The sequence below is a fragment of the Trichomycterus rosablanca genome, chromosome 9 (assembly GCF_030014385.1).
Source record: "Trichomycterus rosablanca isolate fTriRos1 chromosome 9, fTriRos1.hap1, whole genome shotgun sequence".
NCBI lineage: Eukaryota > Metazoa > Chordata > Actinopteri > Siluriformes > Trichomycteridae > Trichomycterus > Trichomycterus rosablanca.
This window is the reverse complement of record NC_085996.1, coordinates 27,190,656-27,213,362: the sequence shown is the minus strand read 5'-3', so window position 1 is coordinate 27,213,362 and position 22,707 is coordinate 27,190,656. Positions and strand designations below refer to the sequence as shown.

The following is a 22,707-nucleotide window of genomic DNA, read 5'->3' as shown; positions in this document are numbered from 1 at the left end:
AATTCAATACAGCACAGGTTTAGTCATATTTGCCTTGTGTACGCATTCAAAAATATTTTTAACTTCACAGCTTTTGTCAACACTGACAACTAAAACTTAATACATGCTCAAGTTATTTATTAGTTGCTGTATAACAATTTTTGACAAATTATATTACAATATAATTCAATATCCAATGATTGTTGCATTAGATAAGAAACACCACATCCTCCGACACCATGACCTGGTTATCATCCTGCATACGGTCCAGCAGTGCATTCACCTCCTTCTGGTCAAACTCCTCAGATTGGCCTTTGTTAATATGGGTGAGAAGTTCAGGAATGGCTACAGACTGAGACCTCGTCACTTCGAATGCTTTCAGCAGGGCTGCTTTGAAAACCTTCATTCTGTAACAGAAGTGTGATTAAAAGCAGTTTTATTGTTCATATCTTATAGAATGATCAGGTGAGAATAAAATAATGAGCAAGCAAATAATTAAAACTAAATAAATAAATAAAAAATAAAATAAAAACAAACATCCCTTTAAAGCAAACCCTAACTTATATATTAAAGAAATAAATAGGCAGAATGGGGCATTTATAACAACAAATTCAAATATGGCTGAGATGATCATAAAAGAAACATTAAGTGTATGAAGATCATTCTTTATACTGTTATTAACTGCTGCACACCGTGCACTGTATCTTTCCTTAATGTAAATAATGTAATAAATATAACCACATTTAGTTTTTAAGCTAAACTAAGCTTTTGGACTAACTTGCTCTGAAGTACTGTATGTTTGTCCAGTATTGTGTAACCCAGGTAACTAAGCATTGCTTAAAACAAGCTACGTTTGTGGAACCAAAATAAGACCAGGCTCATGGAGTTAGCTTGGGGACATGTATCACCAGGCTGAAATAATGCACTAGTGAAGACATTCATCAGTATGCTGGAATTTTTCTAGATTCTTCTGTTTTAACGATGACTCCTTCTAGGAAACACCTTCTGTCCTTAAATTGTGGGGGACACGCAATAAATTGTTTTGCTAGCCAGCCATTATTAGCCAAGTTCATGTCCAGAGTCCAGCACATGGGTCAAAAACCCTGTCTTGGAAAGCTCCTTTATACGCAATATCCACCACAGATAATTTGGTAATTTGTTGACTAATGATGTGTGATTTATTCTAATTGTGTGAATATACAAATCTGCTGGCAGGTACAAATTAAAAAATATACAGTGACACCATCCACTCTCTATTTCCAAAATTAGTCATTTCCAATCCAACCCCCAATCTGAACAGAAAGAACTGGGTCACCATACCCACCACCCTTCCCGCCCAGCACGTGTCCAATCTGTGACCACTTCGGCCAGTGTTGGGCTCCCACACAGAGTCACACTAGACTCTATGTGGCTCACTGGAGGTACTCAAAAATTGTTGACAGGTAAGCAGTCACCCTTGTTGGAGTTTGCATTCCTTTATTCGTCTCCCTGTTCTTACAACAAATAAGCACCCTCTTTGCATGATGCTGCCTCCACCATGTTTCCATGTTCCATGCCTGTTTTCGACGTATAATTTGATGTTCCATACTGTTTTGATCTTAATTAATTTTCTAAAATATCTACTTTAGTTTGTGCTACTTTAATTGTGAGTGATTAGGTAAATATTGATATCTAAAAATAGCAGTTACGTATATGCATGTCAAATGAAATCCACAACGGACATGTACAAAAAGTCTAGTGAGCTAATTCAACCCCAGTATCTGACAAGCTCAGAATTAACATTCTAACTTATCCCAGAAAAGTTTAGTGGGTTCAAGGTCAGGGCTTTGTGTAAGCCACTAGAAGGTCATGCCATCAAACCCTTCATGGAACCTGCTTTATGCAATTTGATGATGTAATTGGAAATGGTTATCCCCAAAATAATGTTAAAGTTATTGTGAACCACCTAAACTGAGTAATTTGGTGGAGAGTTCACATACATTTAACTACATAGGTATAGTATATATTGAGAGCCACAAATGGAGTATAAAACGACACACTAGGAAAGGCAGTGAGGATAATTAGAAGGCCCTACCTGTCCTGACCAGTGTCAGCCGTCTTCTTCTGGCTGCTTTTCTGAGATGCTGGCTTGCTTTTCTGGCTAGGCTGAGCTGATTAGTAAGGAGTAAAAATAAAACGCAATTTAATCACACCAAACACTAGATGTATGGGTGCAAAAAAGTCAAAACTATAAACACTGGATATAAAATCTCTCACTGTTTTCATCTTCTGTAAAGTCATAAGGGTCAGAGTCTTCATCTGCCATCATTGAATCTGCATCATCTTTAGAGACACGAGAACGTTTTCTGTGGATGATGCATTTGATCTGATTAATGACTGAAATGAAAAATTGTAACGTATTTATTTGGTATTCACCGTTTTTAAAAACTATTTATTTATGGTCTCAAACCTGACACTTCTTTGGCTTGGCGTTTCCTGGCTCAGTGTATCATCAAGCTCCGCTTCGCCATTGTCTTCTGGGACTTTCCTCTTCTTGGTTTTCTCTAGGATCTACACAGATCAATGGAAAATAAAGTCAAATCTGCGTTTAAAGGAAACAATGTAGCAGCATAATATTAGATATAATATTAGAATGGGCGGATAAGAGGGGATTGGTAGGACAGCGCACACATCGGAGGGTGTGTGTCAAGCGAATATAAGCCCTGCTTGGACGCCATCGGGGTCCCCCAGCAGCGGATTGGATACGCTAAATTGGTTGAATTTACTTAGATATTAGGATTTTAACATCAAGTTTTACACAAGTTTAATGTCAAACAGTCATGGACAATTTTGTATCTCCAATTCACCTCACTTGCATGTCTTTGGACTGTGGGAGGAAACCGGGGCTCCCGGAGGAAACCCACACAGACACGGGGAGAACATGCAAACTCCACACAGAAAGAACCCGGACAACCCCACCTGTGGATCGAACCCAGGACCTTCTTGCTGTGAGGCGACAGTGCTACCCACCACTGAGCCACCATGCCACCCAAATTGGAAGAAAAAGGGGGAAATAATGCATAAAAAAAGCTAGTAATGCTTTCACCTTACTAACAACTGTAACAAACAACTTTAAGACGTAATAAAGAAATGTAATTTCTTCTTCAGCAAGGTCATGGTTTAATAGAAAATATTTTAATGAGATGTTTATTTCCAGTTAGCTGTTAGTGCAAAACTGAAGTCTCACCTTTTTGAAGTACGCAAACTGCATAAGCTCCAGAGCAGTCTCTGCATCTCCCAAGTCGATGGTTTTGCTCATACGAGCTTTTGCATGTGCTGTGGCTAATCTGATCATGGTCTCCAGGGCACGGGCAGTCACGGGCATTGTCTGTAAACAAGTAAAACCAATTACACTACTACTAAGGAATGCACATCATGGTGGTTTAGGAATTTCAATAATTTTTGCAGCAGTTTCTTTTTGTCCGTCACAAATAATGACATGTTTTACACTTTGGTTACATTAATGACAGAAATGGTAGTTTCTCATTAAACAAGATTCATCAGTTCACAAGTTTAATGTCAAACACAGTCATGGACAATTTTGTATCTCCAATTCACCTCACTTGCATGTCTTTGCACTGTGGAAGGGAACCGGAGCACACCGAGGAAACATTGCTATTCACTGAGCCATAATGCCACCCCCAGTTCACAATATAAAGAGAAAAAGTTTGACACAGTTAAGTGTTCCAGCAGGACAATGATCAACAGTGCACATAAATGATTTTGGAACAGTTTTTTGTGAATTGCTTAACTCTGTAAAATCTCAAAACTGAAATTAATTGCATGTCCCTTATATGTGTGTGCAATATTTTAAAATTAAAAATCTCAACACACCCGTGCAAGTTCACTGTTGACCTGATCATGGCTTCTGAGTTTGGCATACTCCTCTGCTATGTAGTCTGAAGCTTCCTGAGTCAGAACCGGTTTTACCAGCTTAGCCACATGAATGTATTTTCTGATGAACTCCATGGTAACCACCTTGTCCCTGCAGGTAATGGGATGACCATGATATTACTAAATGGACCTTGTGACAGTTGCACAAATAAGTGCAATGAAGAGTAATTTAGACCTACTTTTTCTTCCGGTGGCCATGCAGGACATTGTCCTTTTTCTCATAGATCTGCAGTTCCTGTTCTGCTGCCTCGGTGATGTTTGGGTCCTCTGTGGCGAACACATCCAATGTACTTCCCAATGGCATTGCTGTTGGGGTACAGACATCAGAACAGTTCTACAAACTTCTAGAACTGAAATACCGAAAAATAACATTTTCAATTACCGCTTTGATGACAGTAGAGATGAGAACTGTGGAATAAATCAGTCCAAAATCTCCCATAAAAAGCCTCCCCAAAAGAGCGAGGGCAATTATAGCAGCAAAGCCAAAAACCACATACTGGTGTCCACATACTTTTGGTGATTAATTGTAACTTTTAAGTACAAAGATAATTCATACTTCTTAAAACCAAGATGTAGAATATGGGTATAATGTTACTGTTGCCTTACCTGCTCCCTCCTGCTCCCCTGGGGGTCGGTATCTGTGCATGCGCAACACATGCTCCGAAATCTCCCGGTCACTCTCCGAATCCATCTGATCTAGAACGATGAAGAGTAGGTCGAACCTGGAGAGAAGGGAATCCTGCAGCCCAATGTTCTCCATAGGGGTTTTATACTGGTCATACTGGAGTAGGAAAAGGGTGAAAAGAGACTTAACAAGACATCTGAAGGAATCAGGAGATGTCCCAACTTTTGTACATCGTAAGGTGGATCATCTTATCGTACATCCCGAAGATTTCGGGGGCAAATGATGCACACGTGCAAAGTTGGTCACATGACCCCATAGAAAACAGGAATCATTGCCTATTGTAGGTAAGTGGACCAGAGTTAGCATGAGCACTTTCACTGGCCTGAACCTTTACGCAGCCCTATACACAGAAAGGTCCAACGCACAGTATGTTGTGTTACATTCACCTCATCATTGGTATTAAAATGATCTGCAATCTGAGCCACAGTAGCTCTTTGTTGGTCCATACCAGACACCAAAGCTTTAATGTCCTCTGGCATCAGTGAATCTTGAGCATCCAACAATTTTTCGGCAGTTTATAGCTTGTCCCTCCTCAGACCAGTGTCCTCACCACTGGTTCCTGCGAGTTCCTCTTGCTGTTTCTTAGACACTTCAACCCAGCTGTCTGGCCATAATGATCTGGTACTCAAGGTCACTCTGCCCATATGTGCTGCATTCAACACTTACTCACTACCATCCACCCAACATTTAAATGATCCCTGACCGCGACATGAACAAATGTTCCGAAACATGTATTTTAGGAGGTGATCCCCAAATTTTGGCTCATCAGTGTATGTCATGCCAAGTAAAGTAAAGTAAAATCTCATTTAATCTCAATAGACTGTGTAAAGCAGTGTTATCACAACAAAGAAAAAAAGAAACTGTAGGTAGCATCTCTTACCCTTCCATAAACTGGGTTGGCAGCAGCCAACACACTACAGCGTGCATTCAGCCTAGCCTGAATTCCAGCTTTAGCGATCGTAACTCTGCCCTGCTCCATCACCTCGTGAATGGCTGTGCGATCCATGTCTGACATCTTGTCGAACTCATCAATACACACAACCCCTCTGTCAGCAAGGACCATGGCTCCTGCCTCTAATCGCCGTTCACCTGAAAGAATTGTATTTTAATTTACAAAGTGTGTGTGTGTGTGTGTGTGTATAGCATATTTAATTTTATGTTGTCACCTATTCTAACTGATAGCATCATTAATTTTACCTGCACCAATTTCTAAAAGTGAAATAACATTTAAAATGCACACCTTACTGTTGTCTCTATAAACAAACATTGTCCAACAAAGTAATAAATGACAAAATTAATACATTTAGAAGCAACAAGAGCTCAGCTGTAAATGACACGACAATTATTTAGTGAGCTGGTTCGCTGTTGAAGAGCATAGCTTTTTAATTTCAGTCCTGGAAGAATAAAGTCCAGCACAAATTGGAGGTTTTTTATGACACAACATGCCTAATAAACCTGGTGGTAATGAACATGTTAGTTGGATCAGATGCTTTGAACACAGACACTAGAACCACTAGAAGTAATTTGTTGGTTTGTGGGTAATACACTAACAGTCAAGTTCCAACTTGTATTTCTGATGCAATGTTGGCACAAGAACTGTTTGTTGGGAGTTGGGAATTGGCACTGACAAATGTTAGACTAAAATGTAGAGAGGTGGAAAGCACAACCCAATTACAACTGAAAGGTGAAACCATTCAAGGCCATGTGTGTGTGTGTGTGTGGACTAAATATTGGTTTGGGACACTACTATGCAGACAACCCGATATGGGATGTTTGACATGATTTGGAGATTTTTACAGCATGCAATGGAGGAAGGTGCACTACCTACCAGAAGACACTCGTTGAGGAAAGAACGTGTGTTTTAGCTTAATTGAACAGCTCCACAAAACAAGGTCCATAATGAAGTGGTTTACAGAGTTTGGTGTTAATAGAACTTGACTGGCCAGCTTATCTAAGCCACAAGCACAAACCCATTCAACACTTTTGAAATATTTAATACAAACCATGACTAATGTTTTAGTGGCTGATTAGAAGTTTCCTGCAGTCATCTTTTTAAATCTAATAAAGCACTATTTGGGGAAAAAAATGCAAAGACTTAGTCCCTCTTTTGTTGCCCTATCAGTCACCTGTTTCCTGATCTGTGGTAACTGCAGCAGTTAGACCCACTCCAGACGAGCCTCGTCCGGTGGTGGGAATGGCCCTTGGGGCTGTAAACAGGACATACCTCAGCAACTGAGATTTGGCCACTGATGGATCACCTACAAAACAAGAGTAAAGTAAAAGCTTCCAAATCATGAGCAGCGTTTTATAGAACTACATCAAATGGATATATGCATAAAGTGGTGCACAAGTGGTGAATACATGCTTTCCTTCACTTAATTTTTCATATGGCGGCTATTTTTTTTCTGCCTTTTTCAAGCAATATTTGAAAATTTAGCGATTTCTACTATTTGTTAGTAGCAGACACTTCTAAAACACTATGAGGCACATGAAGCTAGCCTGTACTTCTTTACATGTTGTACCTTATTCAATCGGCCAGATCAAGACATTCTGAGGAGGCACCAAATGCCCTTATTCATACACAAATGAACAAACATCCAAAATGGGCTATAAGGCGATTGCCGTTTTTGCTTTTAGAGGACCATCATTTAGAAAGTTGCTGTGTTTGCCCCACCAATGTTATTATTTACAGTCACCTAGCTCTTGACAGCTTGTAGCATCATTGGGGCTTTTTTTGCACAATTCTGAAGATTGTATTTACAATTAAGTTAATAAACTGAACCCATCTCTCTTGAACCCAAAGTTTTTCAAGCTGCACCAATGTCATACAAAAGCAACCCAAATTCCTGATGAAAACCAACATAATGACTTAACATCCGACCTATAAGCAGGATATTGATGTCGCCTCTGATGCGAGTGCCATTCTCCAGGTTGGTCTCATTGCCTCCCAGCAGCAGGCACAGGATAGCCTTCTTAATGTACTCATGACCATGGATGCTGGGAGCTAGTGACCGACTTAGGTGCTCAAACACGTCCTTAAAACACAAACAACAATCACATTGCATATAAGTACAGCATTCATCCTAAACAGTACAATAAAAGTGACAGTTCTTGTGCTGCTTACTTTGGAGTGAGTTTTGCAGAATTTTTTAATCTTGGCAACGTCATCGGCAGAAAAAGTCGGAACGATTTCTTTGCTCATTAGTTTCACATTATTGGTCAACAGAATAGTTCTGCACAGAAGCAAAAGGAAAAAAAACACATAAAAGACGTACAATTTTAAAGTTCTTTAAGTAATATATCAAATAAAGCATCACCTACCTGAAGGTTCCTGAAGTGAACCCGCCTTGTTTGGCAGGTAAACAGCGGTACACACCAACTAACTGCACACGGTCTCCTGGCTTAACCTTATCCACAAGGTCATCATCAGCAATGATGTCGACCGATCGAGGCAGCTGACCAGCTGGAGCTTTCTCTGGCATCTCCTGGACTGTTAACGTTTGGTGATCCTTGTAGCAGCACAATCCAAACTCTGTTTCCAGTGGATTATTCTCTTCATCCTGCACACAAACTCTCAGCTCATGGATACATCTAACAAGCTATTGGTTTTAACCCTTGATGAGTTTTATTTACCGCTACCAGACCCACACACCTTGGTGGGGTAGATTGCACTAGATGGAAATGCATCAAGGGAAGTCAGATCGGTGTATTTCCTTTCCAGTGTTTTCTTAGTAGCCGGGCAGTAATGAACACTACGCATGATCTTTGGCCTGACCAGTGAACCTAAAACAGTAGAAACACATTTAATTAAATGCGACCACATCTGTTTTGGGAAAAATTCATCAAAAACATTTGGCAGACCCCTACATTTGGTCACGATACCCTCCACACATACAAGGTTGCCCAGAAACCGAGCACTAAGAGTACGAGGGGACACGTGCTTATTCCCAAAGCTTCCCTCAAATCCCACATGGAACTCATCAAATTGTTTGGCATAAGTTGCATCAATTGAGGCCACCAGGTCCTTTAGCGCTCTCTGGAAGGCAACCAGTTCACCGAAGGCATTTTTCAGAAGTCTGTTAACACACAAAACAATTTGTTTTTAAATGACTGTTGGACATATTGAAAGGTTTTATGGAAGTAAATTGAATATCATTACTCACTCTTTGGCTCGTTTTTCATTTTTTCGCCGCAGGTCATTAATGTTAATGATCAGACGACACTGACCCTCAGTCACCATGTTTCTGACCTTCTCATGATACACACCCTGGTCTTGCTGTCATAACCACAAACAAACAATCAAATTAAGGTGAGTTCAAGGTATGAGCAGTGCTACCAGCCTGGTCAGGTGACAAACAGACAGTTGGTTGTGTCTGAGAATGGAGGGTCAAAAAATTGTTGGTCCTCATTGCCGCTGGTTGACGTTATGGCACGAGTATTGTAGGACATGATCTTTGGAAGTGGTACAGCTCTCTGTGAGAATGGCTGGTGTGTGGCCAGCTTAACAGTGGTGACAACCGGGAGAAAATGCAGCAAAAATAGAGGGATCCTTAGCTGCCTGAAACAGCAGTGTATTAAAAGGTGCCTCTTCGTATCTAAAACAGCATCTGAAAACATTAACACACAGTTATGCGTAGTTCTTGCTTTTCCTCACAGCCTTGATGAAATGACGGCACAGCAATGCAGCTTGGAAGAAGTCTGAGCTGCTTGATACTGGGAAATACAAGTTGAAGTACCGTTTAACAGGATTGTTTTTCACCGACTTATACAGCTGTTTTAACTAGTAAAATGAGCGACAGAAATACCAAAATTAGCATATGAAGGCCTTGCTATTTAGCTAACTGAATAAGGTGTGTTAAAATGAGGCAGAACTAAGAACCAGGTCTTCACACTTGGTAGCAAAACATGTGTTACCAAAATTGGGGTAATGCTTACATCATCATCAAGAAAATCTAGGTATTCTCTCTGTGCCTCTCGTAGTTCAAGGTCCTCAAACCCACCATCCATCTTCTCACTATTCCTCCACCTGAGGGACTCAAAACACTGGGTCAATGCATTATACAGTAAATCTCAGTTCTACATATTATTAAATAGAGAATCTCAATTTAAATTCTTAGCTACATTCCGAGAATGAACAGTTTAGTTTTTATGATTATGGAGGCTCATGTTGAAGTTAAACAAAAAAAAACCTACAAAGCCAATATTAGAGCAGACAGCATGGCTTTGCTAAAAGCACCTGTGCCTACTTTATGGCACTATTTCGTTTTACCTGTAGTACTTGGTCAAATCCTAAATGTTTTGAGAGACATTTAGACACATTTTAAAGAGAAAAAAACAGCTCACACAACACACCGTTGGACAACTTTAAATTAAATTGAAATTTTACCCCTTTAGCCTGCTGGAGCTGTTAGCACGTGCACGTCTGGTAACCAATCACTGTGCTAATTGAGTCATTTACATTCAAAATGGTGACCTAGGCTGTAGTCAAAACAGCATAATATTGCATTTGCTTTTTGAGAGCATTGTTAATTAGATGTGTAGTATACAGAATTTGACAATAATACAATACAAATATTTACAATGCAAAAATTAATTGATTGTATATATTCATAATACATTGTGGCATTATTCACAATACAGTTATTTGATCTTTACCACACATCAACACAAAGACCTGAGTTAAATCCACTCCTTAATAAGGTTTACACCTTGCTCTAGTCATTGTGAGTAGTTTACTCCTTGAAACAAAGTGTTTTGGGTGACCTAATTTCCCCTAGTTGTGAGTAAATAAGTTAATGGGTGAGTGATTTGTGTCTAATAAAGGGTGTATTTGCACATCGTGCCCAGTGTTTCTTGGTAGTGCCAGACTTAATCTGATCAATGCATAGTCTAAATAAAAAACCATGTTCATCCTTAGAATAATCTTCATGAACAGTATTATTACAGTAGTGTTTTTATGCATGTAGACTTTTAATTGTGAACAACAAAATGGTCGTAAGGGAGTCTGAAAGTACGCCTAGTAATCTGGCTGATTTTTAATTCTGTATCAGGTCATCTCAACTGATTACTAAATAAAAGTCAGTAATCACTAAGGATTATCAGTACAAAAAAGTTATAGGTATCGGAAGGTTGCTGGTTGAAGCCCGACCACTGCCAAGTTACTACTTTTAGTTCCCAAAACTTCAAGTGCTTGCATTGTATAGAGTTACGGTTTTTGGCATTTTGGCATTTAACAGACGAGATTTATCCAAAACAACTTACAATTATGACTGAATACAATTTGAGCAAGTGATCTGGAAAATGTCATAAGCATCTGGTAAATGCCATAAGCATCTGGTAAATGCCATAAGCGTCTGGTAAATGCCATAAATGCAAATAAAAAAGCTTAAACAATGAAGGGAAATTCCAATATTAGCTTAATGTTGTGTCTTCATTCCATTCAAGAAATATTTGTATTAATAAGTTTATTCATATTTTGCACTGTGGGATTTACTATGCAATAAAAATAGGGATGTTGTAGCCTAGTGGTTAAGGTACTGGACTAGTAATCAGAAGATCGCCGGTTTAAGCCCCACCACTGCTGGGTTGCTGCTGTTGGGCACCCTCAATTGCTTAGACAGCATACTGTCACACTAATGTAAGTCACTTTGGATAAAGGCAACTGCTAAATGTTGAAAATGTAAATGTAAATACATAATATGGGGTGGCACGGTGGCTAAATGGGTAGCACTGTCACCTCACAGCGAGAAGGTCCTGTGTTCGATCCCCGGGTAAGGCGGTCCGGGTCCTTTCTGTGCGGAGTTTGCATGTCCTCCCATGTCTGCGTGGGTTTCCTCCGGGTGCTCCGGTTTCCTCCCACAGTCCAAAGACATGCTGCTAGGCTAATTGGAGACACTGAATTGTCCCATAGTTACCTAGCCGCTGGGATGCACAGACCAGTGCATTGTAGTGCCGGTCCCAAGCCCGGATAAATAGGGAGGGTTGTGTCAGGAAGGGCATCCGGTGTAAAACTGTGCCAAATCCCGCCGGCGACCCCTAACGGGAAGAAGCCGGAAATGCCGACCCTGTAACCGAAAAACGGGACAAAGGCTGAGGAACAAGAAATACACAATATGGCCTTGTTGGACATGTAATTTCTTAAACTATACAAAATTCTTGAACTTTTTTTATCATTTGTTTTCAATAATTTAGTCAGAGGAAAAACACTAAATAAATGAAATCCTCCAAAACCCATGACATGCATGTTGTTTGCATAGCCACTGTTAAATCTTTGTTTCTACCTCGTATAATATGCATGGTTTAGGAGGCTGGAATTAATCCCAGGACATCATTAACCATACTGTTTGACACTCACTCAAGGACACAACGAGAGACACTTAACTTAATTCTGGTATTCATTAAATGACTTGAATTTTGGGTGGCACGGTGGCTCAGTGCGTAGCACTGTCGCCTCACAGCGAGAAGGTCCTGGGTTCGATCCCCGGGTGGGGCGGTCCGGGTCCTTTCTGTGCGGAGTTTGCATGATCCCACGTGTCCACGTGGGTTTCCTCCGGGTGCTCCTGTTTCCTCCCACAGTCCAAAAACATGCCACCAGGCTAATTGGAAACACTGAATTGTCCTATAGATACCTAGCCGCTAGATGCACAAACCAGTGCATTGTAGTGCCGGTCCCAAGCCTGGATAAAATAGGGAGGGTTGTGTCAGGAAGGGCATCCGGCGTAAAAAAAAATAGCGGATCATGATCCGCCGAGAGCCGACCCCACAACCGAACGGGACAAAGGCCGAGGAAGAAGAAAAAGATTAAATGACTTGAATTTTAGCAGTACGTATTGGGTCTTTATTATGTTTGTTTACTAATACCAGACTGTGCAAATCATTAAAGCTAATAAATATTAGAAAACGCCAGCCCAGACCTTTATGGATCAAGTAAGTTAAAGACATAATTTGGCCTTCTTCGGTTTTAAATCATATTAGGTTTTTTCTGCTTCTTGCACCAAATCGTGCGTCTTGGCACCTTGACCTTTGATTCAAACAGTTTTTTTAAGCTTGTAACACAGTTTTTTTTAACAGAAAAAGCATAAAGGTGTAGACTACGGACCCAACGCGACCCTGACCGAGACGACGCAGATACCTAAAGTGGATAATTTATGCTCTGAAGTGTATAAGCCCCGCCCTGTTTGCAGGTGTGTGTGTCACGTGACCGAGAATCACGGACGGTTTAGCAGGTCTCACGGAAGATACTTGAACAAGATTCCGTCCTTTCTCAAACCTGAGGATTTATTATTGTAAAAAGAAACACATGCCACAAAACGTCGTCAAAACTAGTAAGTTATCGTTTTACTTTTACCGGCTGTGAACCAGCACTGTTATGGAATGCGGGGGTTCTGTGAAATAGTGTAAATATTTGTGTTTTTGTGTTTTGTTTGGTTGAAACTGCCGACATGTAACCTGAGGCTAGCGTGCCTACTGCGTACTAGCGTACTAAGTAGTATGTAAACATTATACATACATCAACAGTTTACTGGTTTGGCATACTGTTTAGTACGGAGTATGCATTTTGTGACGTAGCTCTGGTTTTAAGTTATTTAATGAAAGAAAGGTTAAATAAATAATTGGCTAAATAAATGAGAGAACTTTATCTTTGACGTCAACTGTTTTTCTGGTTTTCCTATTCCAACATTTCAGCAACTTTTCCGGTTTAATTTTTCTTAAAAGTGACATGTTTTACCCCGGAGCAACTACTGCATTACAGAGTAGCAATCGCCAATGTTCTCTCACTTTTGTGCATATATTTACTTCAAATTTACTTTCAAATATTAATTTTATTTAGTAATGTATATAAAGGAATATATAATGTACACCGATCAGCAATAACATTAAAACCACCACCTTGTTTCTACACTCACTGTCCATTTTATCAGCTCCACTTACCATATAGAAGCACTTTGTAGTTCTACAATTACTGACTGTAGTCCATCTGTTTCTCTGCATGCTTTGTTAGCCCCCTTTCTTGCTGTTCTTCAATGGTCAGGACCCCCACAGGACCACTACAGAGCAGGTATTATTTAGGTAGAGGATCATTCTCAGTACTGCAGTGACACTGACATGGTGGTGGTGTGTTAGTGTGTGTTGTGCTGGTATGAGTGGATAAGACACAGCAGCGCTAATGGAGTTTTTAAACACCTCACTGTCACTGCTGGACTGAGAATAGTCCACCAACCAAAAATATTTAGCCAACACCTGTGACCACTGATGAAGGTCTAGAAGATGACAAACTCAACCAGCAGCAATAGATGAGCGACTGTCTCTGACTTTACATCTACAAGGTGAAGCAACTAGGTAGGAGTGTCTAATAGAGTGGACAGTGAGTGGACACGGTATTTATAAACTCCATCAGCGCTGCTGTGTCTGATCCACTCATACCAGCACAACACACACTAACACACCACCACCATGTCAGTGTCACTGCAGTGCTGAGAATCATCCACCATATATATATGGCATCTTTTTACATTTTTTTAGTATTCTGAGAAGGGAACAGGTGGATGAGACATGGTTTTAGAATGAGACGTACAGCTTATGGTCAGGTGTCCACATACTTTTGGCCAGTGGCACTGCCAGGGATTTTGGGTCCCATAAAAGGACATCACATTGTCCCCACTACTCCAGGCCAGACAACTATAAAATGATAAAACTGTACAGACATGCATGCAACATTGTGCATGGGGTGGAATTTACTTTCTGACGCAAGACTGATACTCTTAATGGCAAAACGAGGCGGCATGGTTGCTCGGTGGGTAGCACTGTCACCTCACAGGAAAAAGGTCCTGGGTTCGATCCCCAGGTGGGGCGGTCCGGGTCCTTTCTATGTGGAGTTTGCATGTTCTCCCAGTGTCTGCGTGGGTTTCCTGCAGGAGCTCCGGTTTCCTCCCACAGTCCAAAGGCATGGAAGTGAGATACAAAATTGTCCACGACTGTGTTAAACCACATTAAACCAAAGTGTGTAAAACATGATGTTAAAATCCTCATAAATGGCGTAATGGCATACCTCTTGAACAGAACATTCTCCTTACTTTCTTTCTGTTTTTGGTAACTAGAAACAGGACATCCTCTTCACTCGCAGTTCACTGCCGTTCACGCCTGCTTTGATCATAGACCAAACCATTTATGTAAACAGAAAAAAGGAGTGGGGCAATACCGAGGTTCTCTGGGTGTCTACTTTTTATCAAATAAGAAAAAAGTTAGTTGTAAAATAAAATGTTCTATTAATAATATGGTGCCCTGTTTTGGCCATATAGCTTAATGCATTTAGTTAAATACAAGTGAGTAAATGTGTGTGTACAGAGTGTATTTTTACCTTTTGTTTAGTGCCCAGTAAACTGATCAGGGTAATTGTTAAAAATTGATATTTTAGTGTTTGGTAACAAAGCGAATGTTTTCTTCTGTGTGATTACAGGAACAAGAGGGGGATTTTCTTGCACACAAAACATTTACAGATTTTTCATTATTTATTTTTGGTAGTTTTTCAGCTATGAGTGAGGTGACCAGAGGCCATCGGGGACAGAGAGAGAGGGAAAGGGAAAGAAACGGAGGAGGACAAAGAGAGAGGACCGGAGGGGGACAGAGAGACCACAGGTGAGGATCATGCCTTTTGCTTCCATTCAGTGGTGTTTTTTTTGGGACCATACACTGTTTTTACTATAGCTATTTGCATTGTAGCTTGACTGGCTTCCTACTCTGTACAATTGTGCACTAGAAACAGATTTATTCAGGCACAACATAAAAAAAACACCAGACACATGAGCTGTGTCCAAAATCGCATACTTACAGAGTACGTACTGGATTCGAGGAAGTACGCACCGCTCGGCCGGTAAAGAAGTACGCGCTTTCAGTACAGAAGAGTGCAGTATGCACGCAACAGCCCTATGTACTACGTCCACCATCTTACCAACGTCAAGTGATGACGTGAGGACGTAATATCACCATAGTTACAGACCGCGTGCTCATTATAAGCCCCACTTGCCAAAATTTTCAATATTTATTGTCTTTTTGTGCTAATCATAAAGTTATTTAGGGTTGTACCCAATAATACAATTTTTATTTTGTTTATCTTACTTACGTTTGTAAACAGAGGACTCTCCGTTTTCCGCCATCTTTCTTGTTTCGTCTTCCGCTTTGAACGCCTATGCAGCTTCAGTTGAATTATGGGATACATTAGCAGACCGAAAGTGTGCATCGTTTGCATACTCAAACATGGCTGCCCAAGAAGTAGGTCATCCGGGTACTTCTCGCGTACCTTTTTATGTATACTATGTATTCGGACATACTAACCGCTCTCGCGTACTGCTTTGGCCTACTATCGAGTATGGAAGTATGCGATTTCGGACGCAGCTCCGGTGTGAATACGCCCTGGACCAAGTACATACTAGCTAACTGCAGGCCACCACACACTTCCAACACATTTACACATGGGGGCATTAAAGAGCAGCAGATCCATCTTTAGCATGCATTATTGTAGAGAGTGGAAAAAAAACGTAGTTTCAAAAACCCATGCTGACACAGTGAGAACATGTCAAACTTGTGGTCATAGATAGTGACCAAAGGTGAGGCATAACCCCAGGACACATCTTGCGTTGCAGCACCCACTTTACCAGCTGTGCTGCAGTGCTGTCTTGTTTTTATTAAACCTTTTTATTATATTTGCCTAGATCAGCAGGTACACTGAAGCTTTAGTGTAAGATTATGGGAAGCTCAGTGGGTAGCACTGTCGCCTCACAGCAAGAAGGTCCTGGGTTCGATTCTCAGGTGAAGCAGTCTGGGTCCTTCCTGTGTTAAGTTTGCATGATCTTCCTGTGTCTGCGTGAGTTTCCTCCGGGTTCTCCGGTTTCCTCCCACAGTCCAAAAACATGCAAGTGAGGTGAATTGGAGATACAAAATTGTCCATGACTGTGTTTGATATTAAACTTGAACTAATGAATCTTGTAACTACCTGTCCTGTCATGAATGTAACCAAAGTGTGTAAAACATGATGTTAAAATCCAAATAAATAAATAAGTGAAGGATTATAATTGATTTGGCATTTTACCAGTTAGAAGTGATAGGCTCTGGGTGTCTCTTGGATAGGCTTTAATCCATACCCAACGCTGCTCTCTGTGAGACTCAATTTCTGGCTCGTGAAAAGAAGTAGTCGGCGACCGTGTATGTGTTGATGGGGCACTTAATAGTCTGTGGCTCTCCTCGGTCAGGATTAGGGATAGTAAATGAGTGATTGGCTCTTTATATTGAAGACCTGTATTTTGACCTGTATTTTATATTTCGGTTAGTGCTAGTGAAGTTTCATTTCATTCTCATCCCTCCCCACCGCTTTATCCTGGTCCGGTTTCCTGGGAATCACTGGCCGCAATGAGTTAACACACCGTGGGGATGATATAACCAGTCATTTCTGTATGTAGACCCCTAACTAGCCGATGGCACTGCTGGGGATTCGAACCCTGGATAATTTTACTGCTGCACCACCCGAGTGATCCCTGCTAGTAAATATCCATATTGAATATTGTGATGGATACTGTGTGTTATTACTGATACCAAATTGTCTTATTTCTGCCAGGTCGTCATCTAGGCCTCAGTATAGTGCCAGAGAATCCTCTTCACATTCCCAACGTGCGAGAAGGGTCCCTTCAGAAGAAGCACATGAGTCGAAATGTACACATGTCTGTTCCAGGAGAGGTGCGTATTTGAAAGAAAACAAGTGTAGTGATGGTTTGAATGTATTGAAGTTGGGCATTCTGACATGTTGCCACATGAACCTTTTTATGTTTAGCATTTTCTTACTGCCCGTCACAACACAGTGTAATTTATTGGCATCTAGAGGGAAGATGGAAGTGACTACGTTTTGATGTTCAAAACATGTAATATGCAGATTTCTTTGGCTCGCCCACACCCATCGATACTGTAGGTTCTTCCCCTTTTTTTAACTGGTCTGACAAGTTGGGAGCTCTCAGGTTGCAGCAGCGTCAACACAAGCTGCATGTAACATACCTTACTCTATTACACTCTCACACTGAAACACTGACATGAAGTGGTTCATATTAATACATGCAAAATAAGCACACAGTGTATTAGTACCACACTTTTTCATCCCAAATTCACCAATTGCGTAGAGCTAGGCATAGACAATGTAACCAAAATCCTTCATTATATGTCATTTTATGTAAAACAAACACTGCTTGAGGGCAAATAGGGTAGAATTTTGGCTCTTGTAATTACAGTGAACTACAGCAGCTCATTCCTCTGTGCCTACATGATTTAATTTCCAAGCAATACATATTACAGTGGAGGGACGGGCTCTGTATGTCTATAATATGGTTGGCAGGCTGAACATATAGAAGGGCAGACCTTGTATTACAGATCGGTACATTTTGGTTCCGGCTATGAATTAATAAATTACAGTGGTACCTTAAAACTCGACGTCGATTGGTTCTGGAAGTGGCGTCGAGTTTTAAAGGTGTTGAGTTTCAAGGTATTTTTTTCAATAAGGATGTATGAGAAACCTGTTAATGTGTTTCATGGTTCTGTGGAACTGCATATATTTTAGGCTAATGTAAGATAATGGGGTTGTTTTTGAAACTTATACACTGAAAATAACACATACAAAACACTGTAATACAATTCAAAAAACAGTTAAATACAATAAAACCTGCTCTTTACCTTTACTTTACTTATGCTTCTTAATCATGGAGATGCTTGATTTTGGAATACCTTAAGGGTGCATTAACATGAAAAGCGGCAAAATAGCTTTTGAGCTGAGTGCACAAAGCTTAACATGACTTATTGTACTAAAGCAATGAGTGAGGAATTTTATTAGTGGAGAGAACTTATTAGCAGTAATAATTAAGAGAGGTTTAGTGTTTCTATGTTGTTCTTTTAATACTTTAAATCACATTAAGCTTTTTTTTTAATGATAAGCATTTTAGACTCTCTTGGAAAAGCTGATTCTCATCTATTTTCAACACCCCAAGCTATAACACAAGTTTAAAAGTGAAACAGGAAGAAAATCCAGCTAAAAACAGATACAGTGGGGCCAAAAAGTATTTAGTCAGCCACTGATTGTGCAAGTTCTCCTACTTAGAAAGATGAGAGAGGTCTGTAATTTTCATCATAGCTACACTTCAACTATGAGAGACAAAATGAGAAAAAAAAAATCCAGGAAATCACATTGTAGGATTTTTAAAGAATTTATTTGTAAATTATGGTGGAAAATAAGTATTTTTTCACCCACAAACAAGCAAGATTTCTGGCTCTCACAGACCTGTAACTTCTTCTTTAAGAAGCTCTTCTGTCCTCCACTCATTACCTGTATTAATGGCACCTGTTTGACCTCGTTATCTGTATAAAAGACACCTGTCCACAGCCTCAAACAGTCAGACTCCAAACTCAACCATGGCCAAGACCAAAGAGCTGTCGAAGGACACCAGGAAGAAAATTGTAGACCTGCACCAGGCTGGGAAGAGTGAATCTACAATAGGCAAGCAGGTTGGTGTGAATAAATCAACTGTGGGAGCAATTGTAAGAAAATGGAAGACATACAAGACCATTGATAATCTCCCTCGATCTGGGGCCCCACGCAAGATCTCATCCCGTGGGGTCAAAATGATCATGAGAACGGTGAACAAAAATCCCAGAACTACACGGAGGGACCTGATGAATGACCTGCAGAGAGCCGAAACCAAAGTAACAAAGGCTACCATCAGTAACACACTATGCCGAGAGGGACTCAAATCCTGCAGTGCCAGGCATGTCCCCCTGCTTAAGCCAGTACATGTCCAGGCCCGTCTGAAGTTTGCCAGAGAGCATATGGATGATCCAGAAGAGGATTGGGAGAATATCATGTGGTCAGATGAAACCAAAATGGAACTTTTTGGTAAAAACTCAACTCGTCGTGTTTGGAGGAAGAAGAATGCTGAGTTGCATCCCAAGAACACCATACCTACTGTGAAGCATGGGGGTGGAAACATCATGCTTTGGGGCTGTTTTTCTGCAAAGGGGACAGGACGACTGATCCGTGTTAAGGGAAGAATGAACGAGGCCATGTATCGTGAGATTTTAAGCCAAAACCTCCTTCCATCAGTGAGAGCATTGAAGATGGAACGTGGCTGGGTCTTCCAGCATGACAATGATCCCAAACACACCGCTCGGGCAATGAAGGAGTGGCTCCGTAAAAAGCATTTCAAGGTCCTGGAGTGGCCTAGCCAGTCTCCAGACCTCAACCCCATAGAAAATTTGTGGAGGGAGTTGAGGGAGTGTTGCCCAGCGACAGCCCCAAAACATCACTGCTCTAGAGGAGATCTGCATGGAGGAATGGGCCAAAATACCAGCTACAGTGTGTGCAAACCTGGTGAAGACTTACAGGAAACGTTTGACCTCTGTCATTGCCAACAAAGGTTATGTTACAAAGTATTGAGTTGAACTTTTGTTATTGACCAAATACTTATTTTCCACCATAATTTACAAATAAATTCTTTAAAAATCCTACAATGTGATTTCCTGGATTTTTTTTCTCATTTTGTCTCTCATAGTTGAAGTGTACCTATGATGAAAATTACAGACCTCTCTCATCTTTCTAAGTAGGAGAACTTGCACAATCAGTGGCTGACTAAATACTTTTTGGCCCCACTGTACATGCGGATGCCTTTAGAGTGAATTTGGCAGTTATTTCATACAAATGCAGATTCGTCTCATATTCGCACTTGTGATGCTGATGATGTTTTACTACACCGCTTAAGCCAAGTGCTGAACAAAGCAGCAGTCACACTCACGTCGAGTTTAGGGGACGTCAAGTTACAGGGTACCACTGAACTGGGTTGATTTGTGTATTTGTGTCTTTTAGGAATCGTGCTGATATGCACAGTGTTAACCAATCTACTGGTGCTGTTCTGCATCGTCGCCGCTTACGTAACGCTATCAGGCATGTCGGTCGCTAATTTTGGAGGTGGGAGTTTTATCGATGTCAACATCCCCTTTGAAGGGACGGAGCTTCAGCAGGTGCGTGAACTCGACATGCAGTTCGGCCAAATGAGAGCCCCTGGAGTCTACGGCGGCGTGGCTTTCACCCTCACCTTCGGCATTATCTCGCTTTTATTCGTCGTGTCAAGCAGCAAGCCTCCATACCTGCTTTCACCGAGGCTTCTAATTGGCCAGTTTGCTTTCCAGCTGATTGGAGCTGTGGCCTATGTCGTCGCGGTGGGCTTGTATCTTCATTTCGTGATCAAAGTGAACTCGACAGATGTGTGCTTGAAGCGTGAAAGACTTTACGCACGCAACGGACAAACCTGGATGAACTGTAACGTCAACGGGGCCGACGCAGCCGTGGCATTGTTTGGAATAATAACGACTCTTCTGTATGGTGTGGGCTCCTTTCTTACATTTAGGACAATCCAAAATGTGAAACGTTACAATGAGGAACGCGTTCGATATGAAGCCGAACGACCGTCAAGATCCAGACGTGCCCAGAGTTCACCTCGCCCTCCTGATATTTATATCTGAGCTTTATACAGAATGGGTGGAATGTAAAATTGACTCGGATGTATACACTTTTTTACGGTTTAACAAGCAGAAAATGAACTGAAAACTGTACTTCTATTACTTCAATTTTTTATTGTCTTCATTTTAATATACTGTATATCCAGAATGTAATTAACTAGTTATGTGTATAAATATCACATTTTGTTTGTAAATTACATGCTTCAAATTTTATATTTACTGACCCTTTAACCTTTATATTTACTGATTCTTTTAGGTACTTACAGTTGTGGCCAGTAGGTGGTAGCATAATCTTTTATTTTCCTCACAGGTTTCAGTGCCCATAGTTTCCTTCAGATAGACTTCCTTCAACTTTCCAAAAAACACCAGAATTGGTTCCTAAACTATTCCAATTTTTCCTTTGGTAGAAATAAATGTGAAAGTTTGGTACACTTTCCAGGCTGTATTTTCACCTTGTTCCTAATGTTTCAGCATTATCCCCCTGACCCACTGTGATTCTGACCAGAAAATAGCGCTTACTAATAATGAAGGGTTTCTGTGTGAGGTTCCACATGCCTTTGACATTCTTTTTTATATAAATCGTGTAATGTGAGCTTTTTAGATTAGAAACGACATTTAAATCTCTGATTGTTGGTTTTAATAAAAATGCACTGTTGAACTACAGAACAAAATAGACAAATCTGTCCACAAACAGTACAGAAATTTAAAGTACTATTTAAAATTCAACATAGTAATTTTATAATATTTAGAAGTCTAAGATTTAAATGCTTTGTGTTTTCTTATAGTGTTCAGAATATAGTATAGGTAGAGATTTACTGTTATAAAGCCACTTCTAACCATTATGCTGTACATTGTTGTTTGTTTATTAGGATTTTACCATTATGTTTTACACTTTGGTTACATTCATGACAACGGTAGTTACTCATTACACAAGACTCATCAGCTCACAAGGCCACATCGAACACAGTCATGGACAACCTAGCATCTCCAATTCACCTCACTTGCATGTCTTTGGACTGTGGGAGGAAACCCATGCAGACACGGGGAGAACATGCAAACTCCACACAGAAAGGACCCGGACCACCCCACCTGTGGATCGAACCCAGGATCTTCTTGCTGTGACCAATCTGGGTACCATGATGTACCATGAGCTGTGACTTCTGTGGTAGTTTTGTTTTGTTTCAGTGCAGGGAAATAAGGCTATTTAAATATTATAATAATGTACACGTACCATCCATGTAGCAGGTTAGAGTGCTTAACAAAATACAAACCCCATTTCCAGAGAAGTCGGAACACTGTTGGAAAAGTTGGATTTGTGTAGTAAAAAGTAGAATTTTTGATATGTAAATTTTTAAAAATTGTTTATTAAACTGACAAGTAGAAAGAAAAGATGTTTTAACTCTTTGTAAATATGAACACATTTAGAATTTGATGCCTGCAATACACTCAAGTGGGGACAGAGGGATATTAAGCACTGTGTTTCGTCACTTGTGCTATTCCTGAGGACACTAATTGTTGCAGTTTTGCAAGTACAATGTTTCTCTATTCCTGCTTTATACTTGCTTGATATG

General features: G+C 40.5%; 2 protein-coding genes across 2 annotated transcripts; one reads left to right on the top strand and one right to left on the bottom strand.

Annotated features, from left to right (window-relative positions):
* Positions 1–110: 110 nt before the first annotated feature.
* mcm3l (MCM3 minichromosome maintenance deficient 3 (S. cerevisiae), like) lies at positions 111–9,604 on the bottom strand. Its single transcript, XM_063001312.1, has 17 exons — positions 9,533–9,604; positions 8,761–8,873; positions 8,465–8,673; positions 8,250–8,380; positions 7,919–8,157; positions 7,722–7,830; positions 7,479–7,632; positions 6,724–6,855; positions 5,478–5,686; positions 4,519–4,693; positions 4,092–4,218; positions 3,853–4,003; positions 3,206–3,346; positions 2,429–2,529; positions 2,236–2,324; positions 2,054–2,129; positions 111–386 (listed from the first exon to the last, which is right to left on the bottom strand). The coding sequence occupies exons 1-17, from the start codon at positions 9,602–9,604 to the stop codon at positions 188–190; spliced, it is 2,427 nt and encodes an 808-aa protein (XP_062857382.1). The 3' UTR covers positions 111–187.
* A 3,256-nt stretch (positions 9,605–12,860) lies between these two features.
* Positions 12,861–22,507, top strand: si:ch211-191a24.4 (uncharacterized protein LOC100150331 homolog). The gene is made up of 4 exons (XM_063001311.1): positions 12,861–12,921; positions 15,119–15,232; positions 17,205–17,323; positions 20,484–22,507. The coding sequence occupies exons 2-4, from the start codon at positions 15,129–15,131 to the stop codon at positions 21,137–21,139; spliced, it is 879 nt and encodes a 292-aa protein (XP_062857381.1). The 5' UTR covers positions 12,861–12,921; positions 15,119–15,128; the 3' UTR covers positions 21,140–22,507.
* The last annotated feature ends 200 nt before the right edge of the window (positions 22,508–22,707 follow it).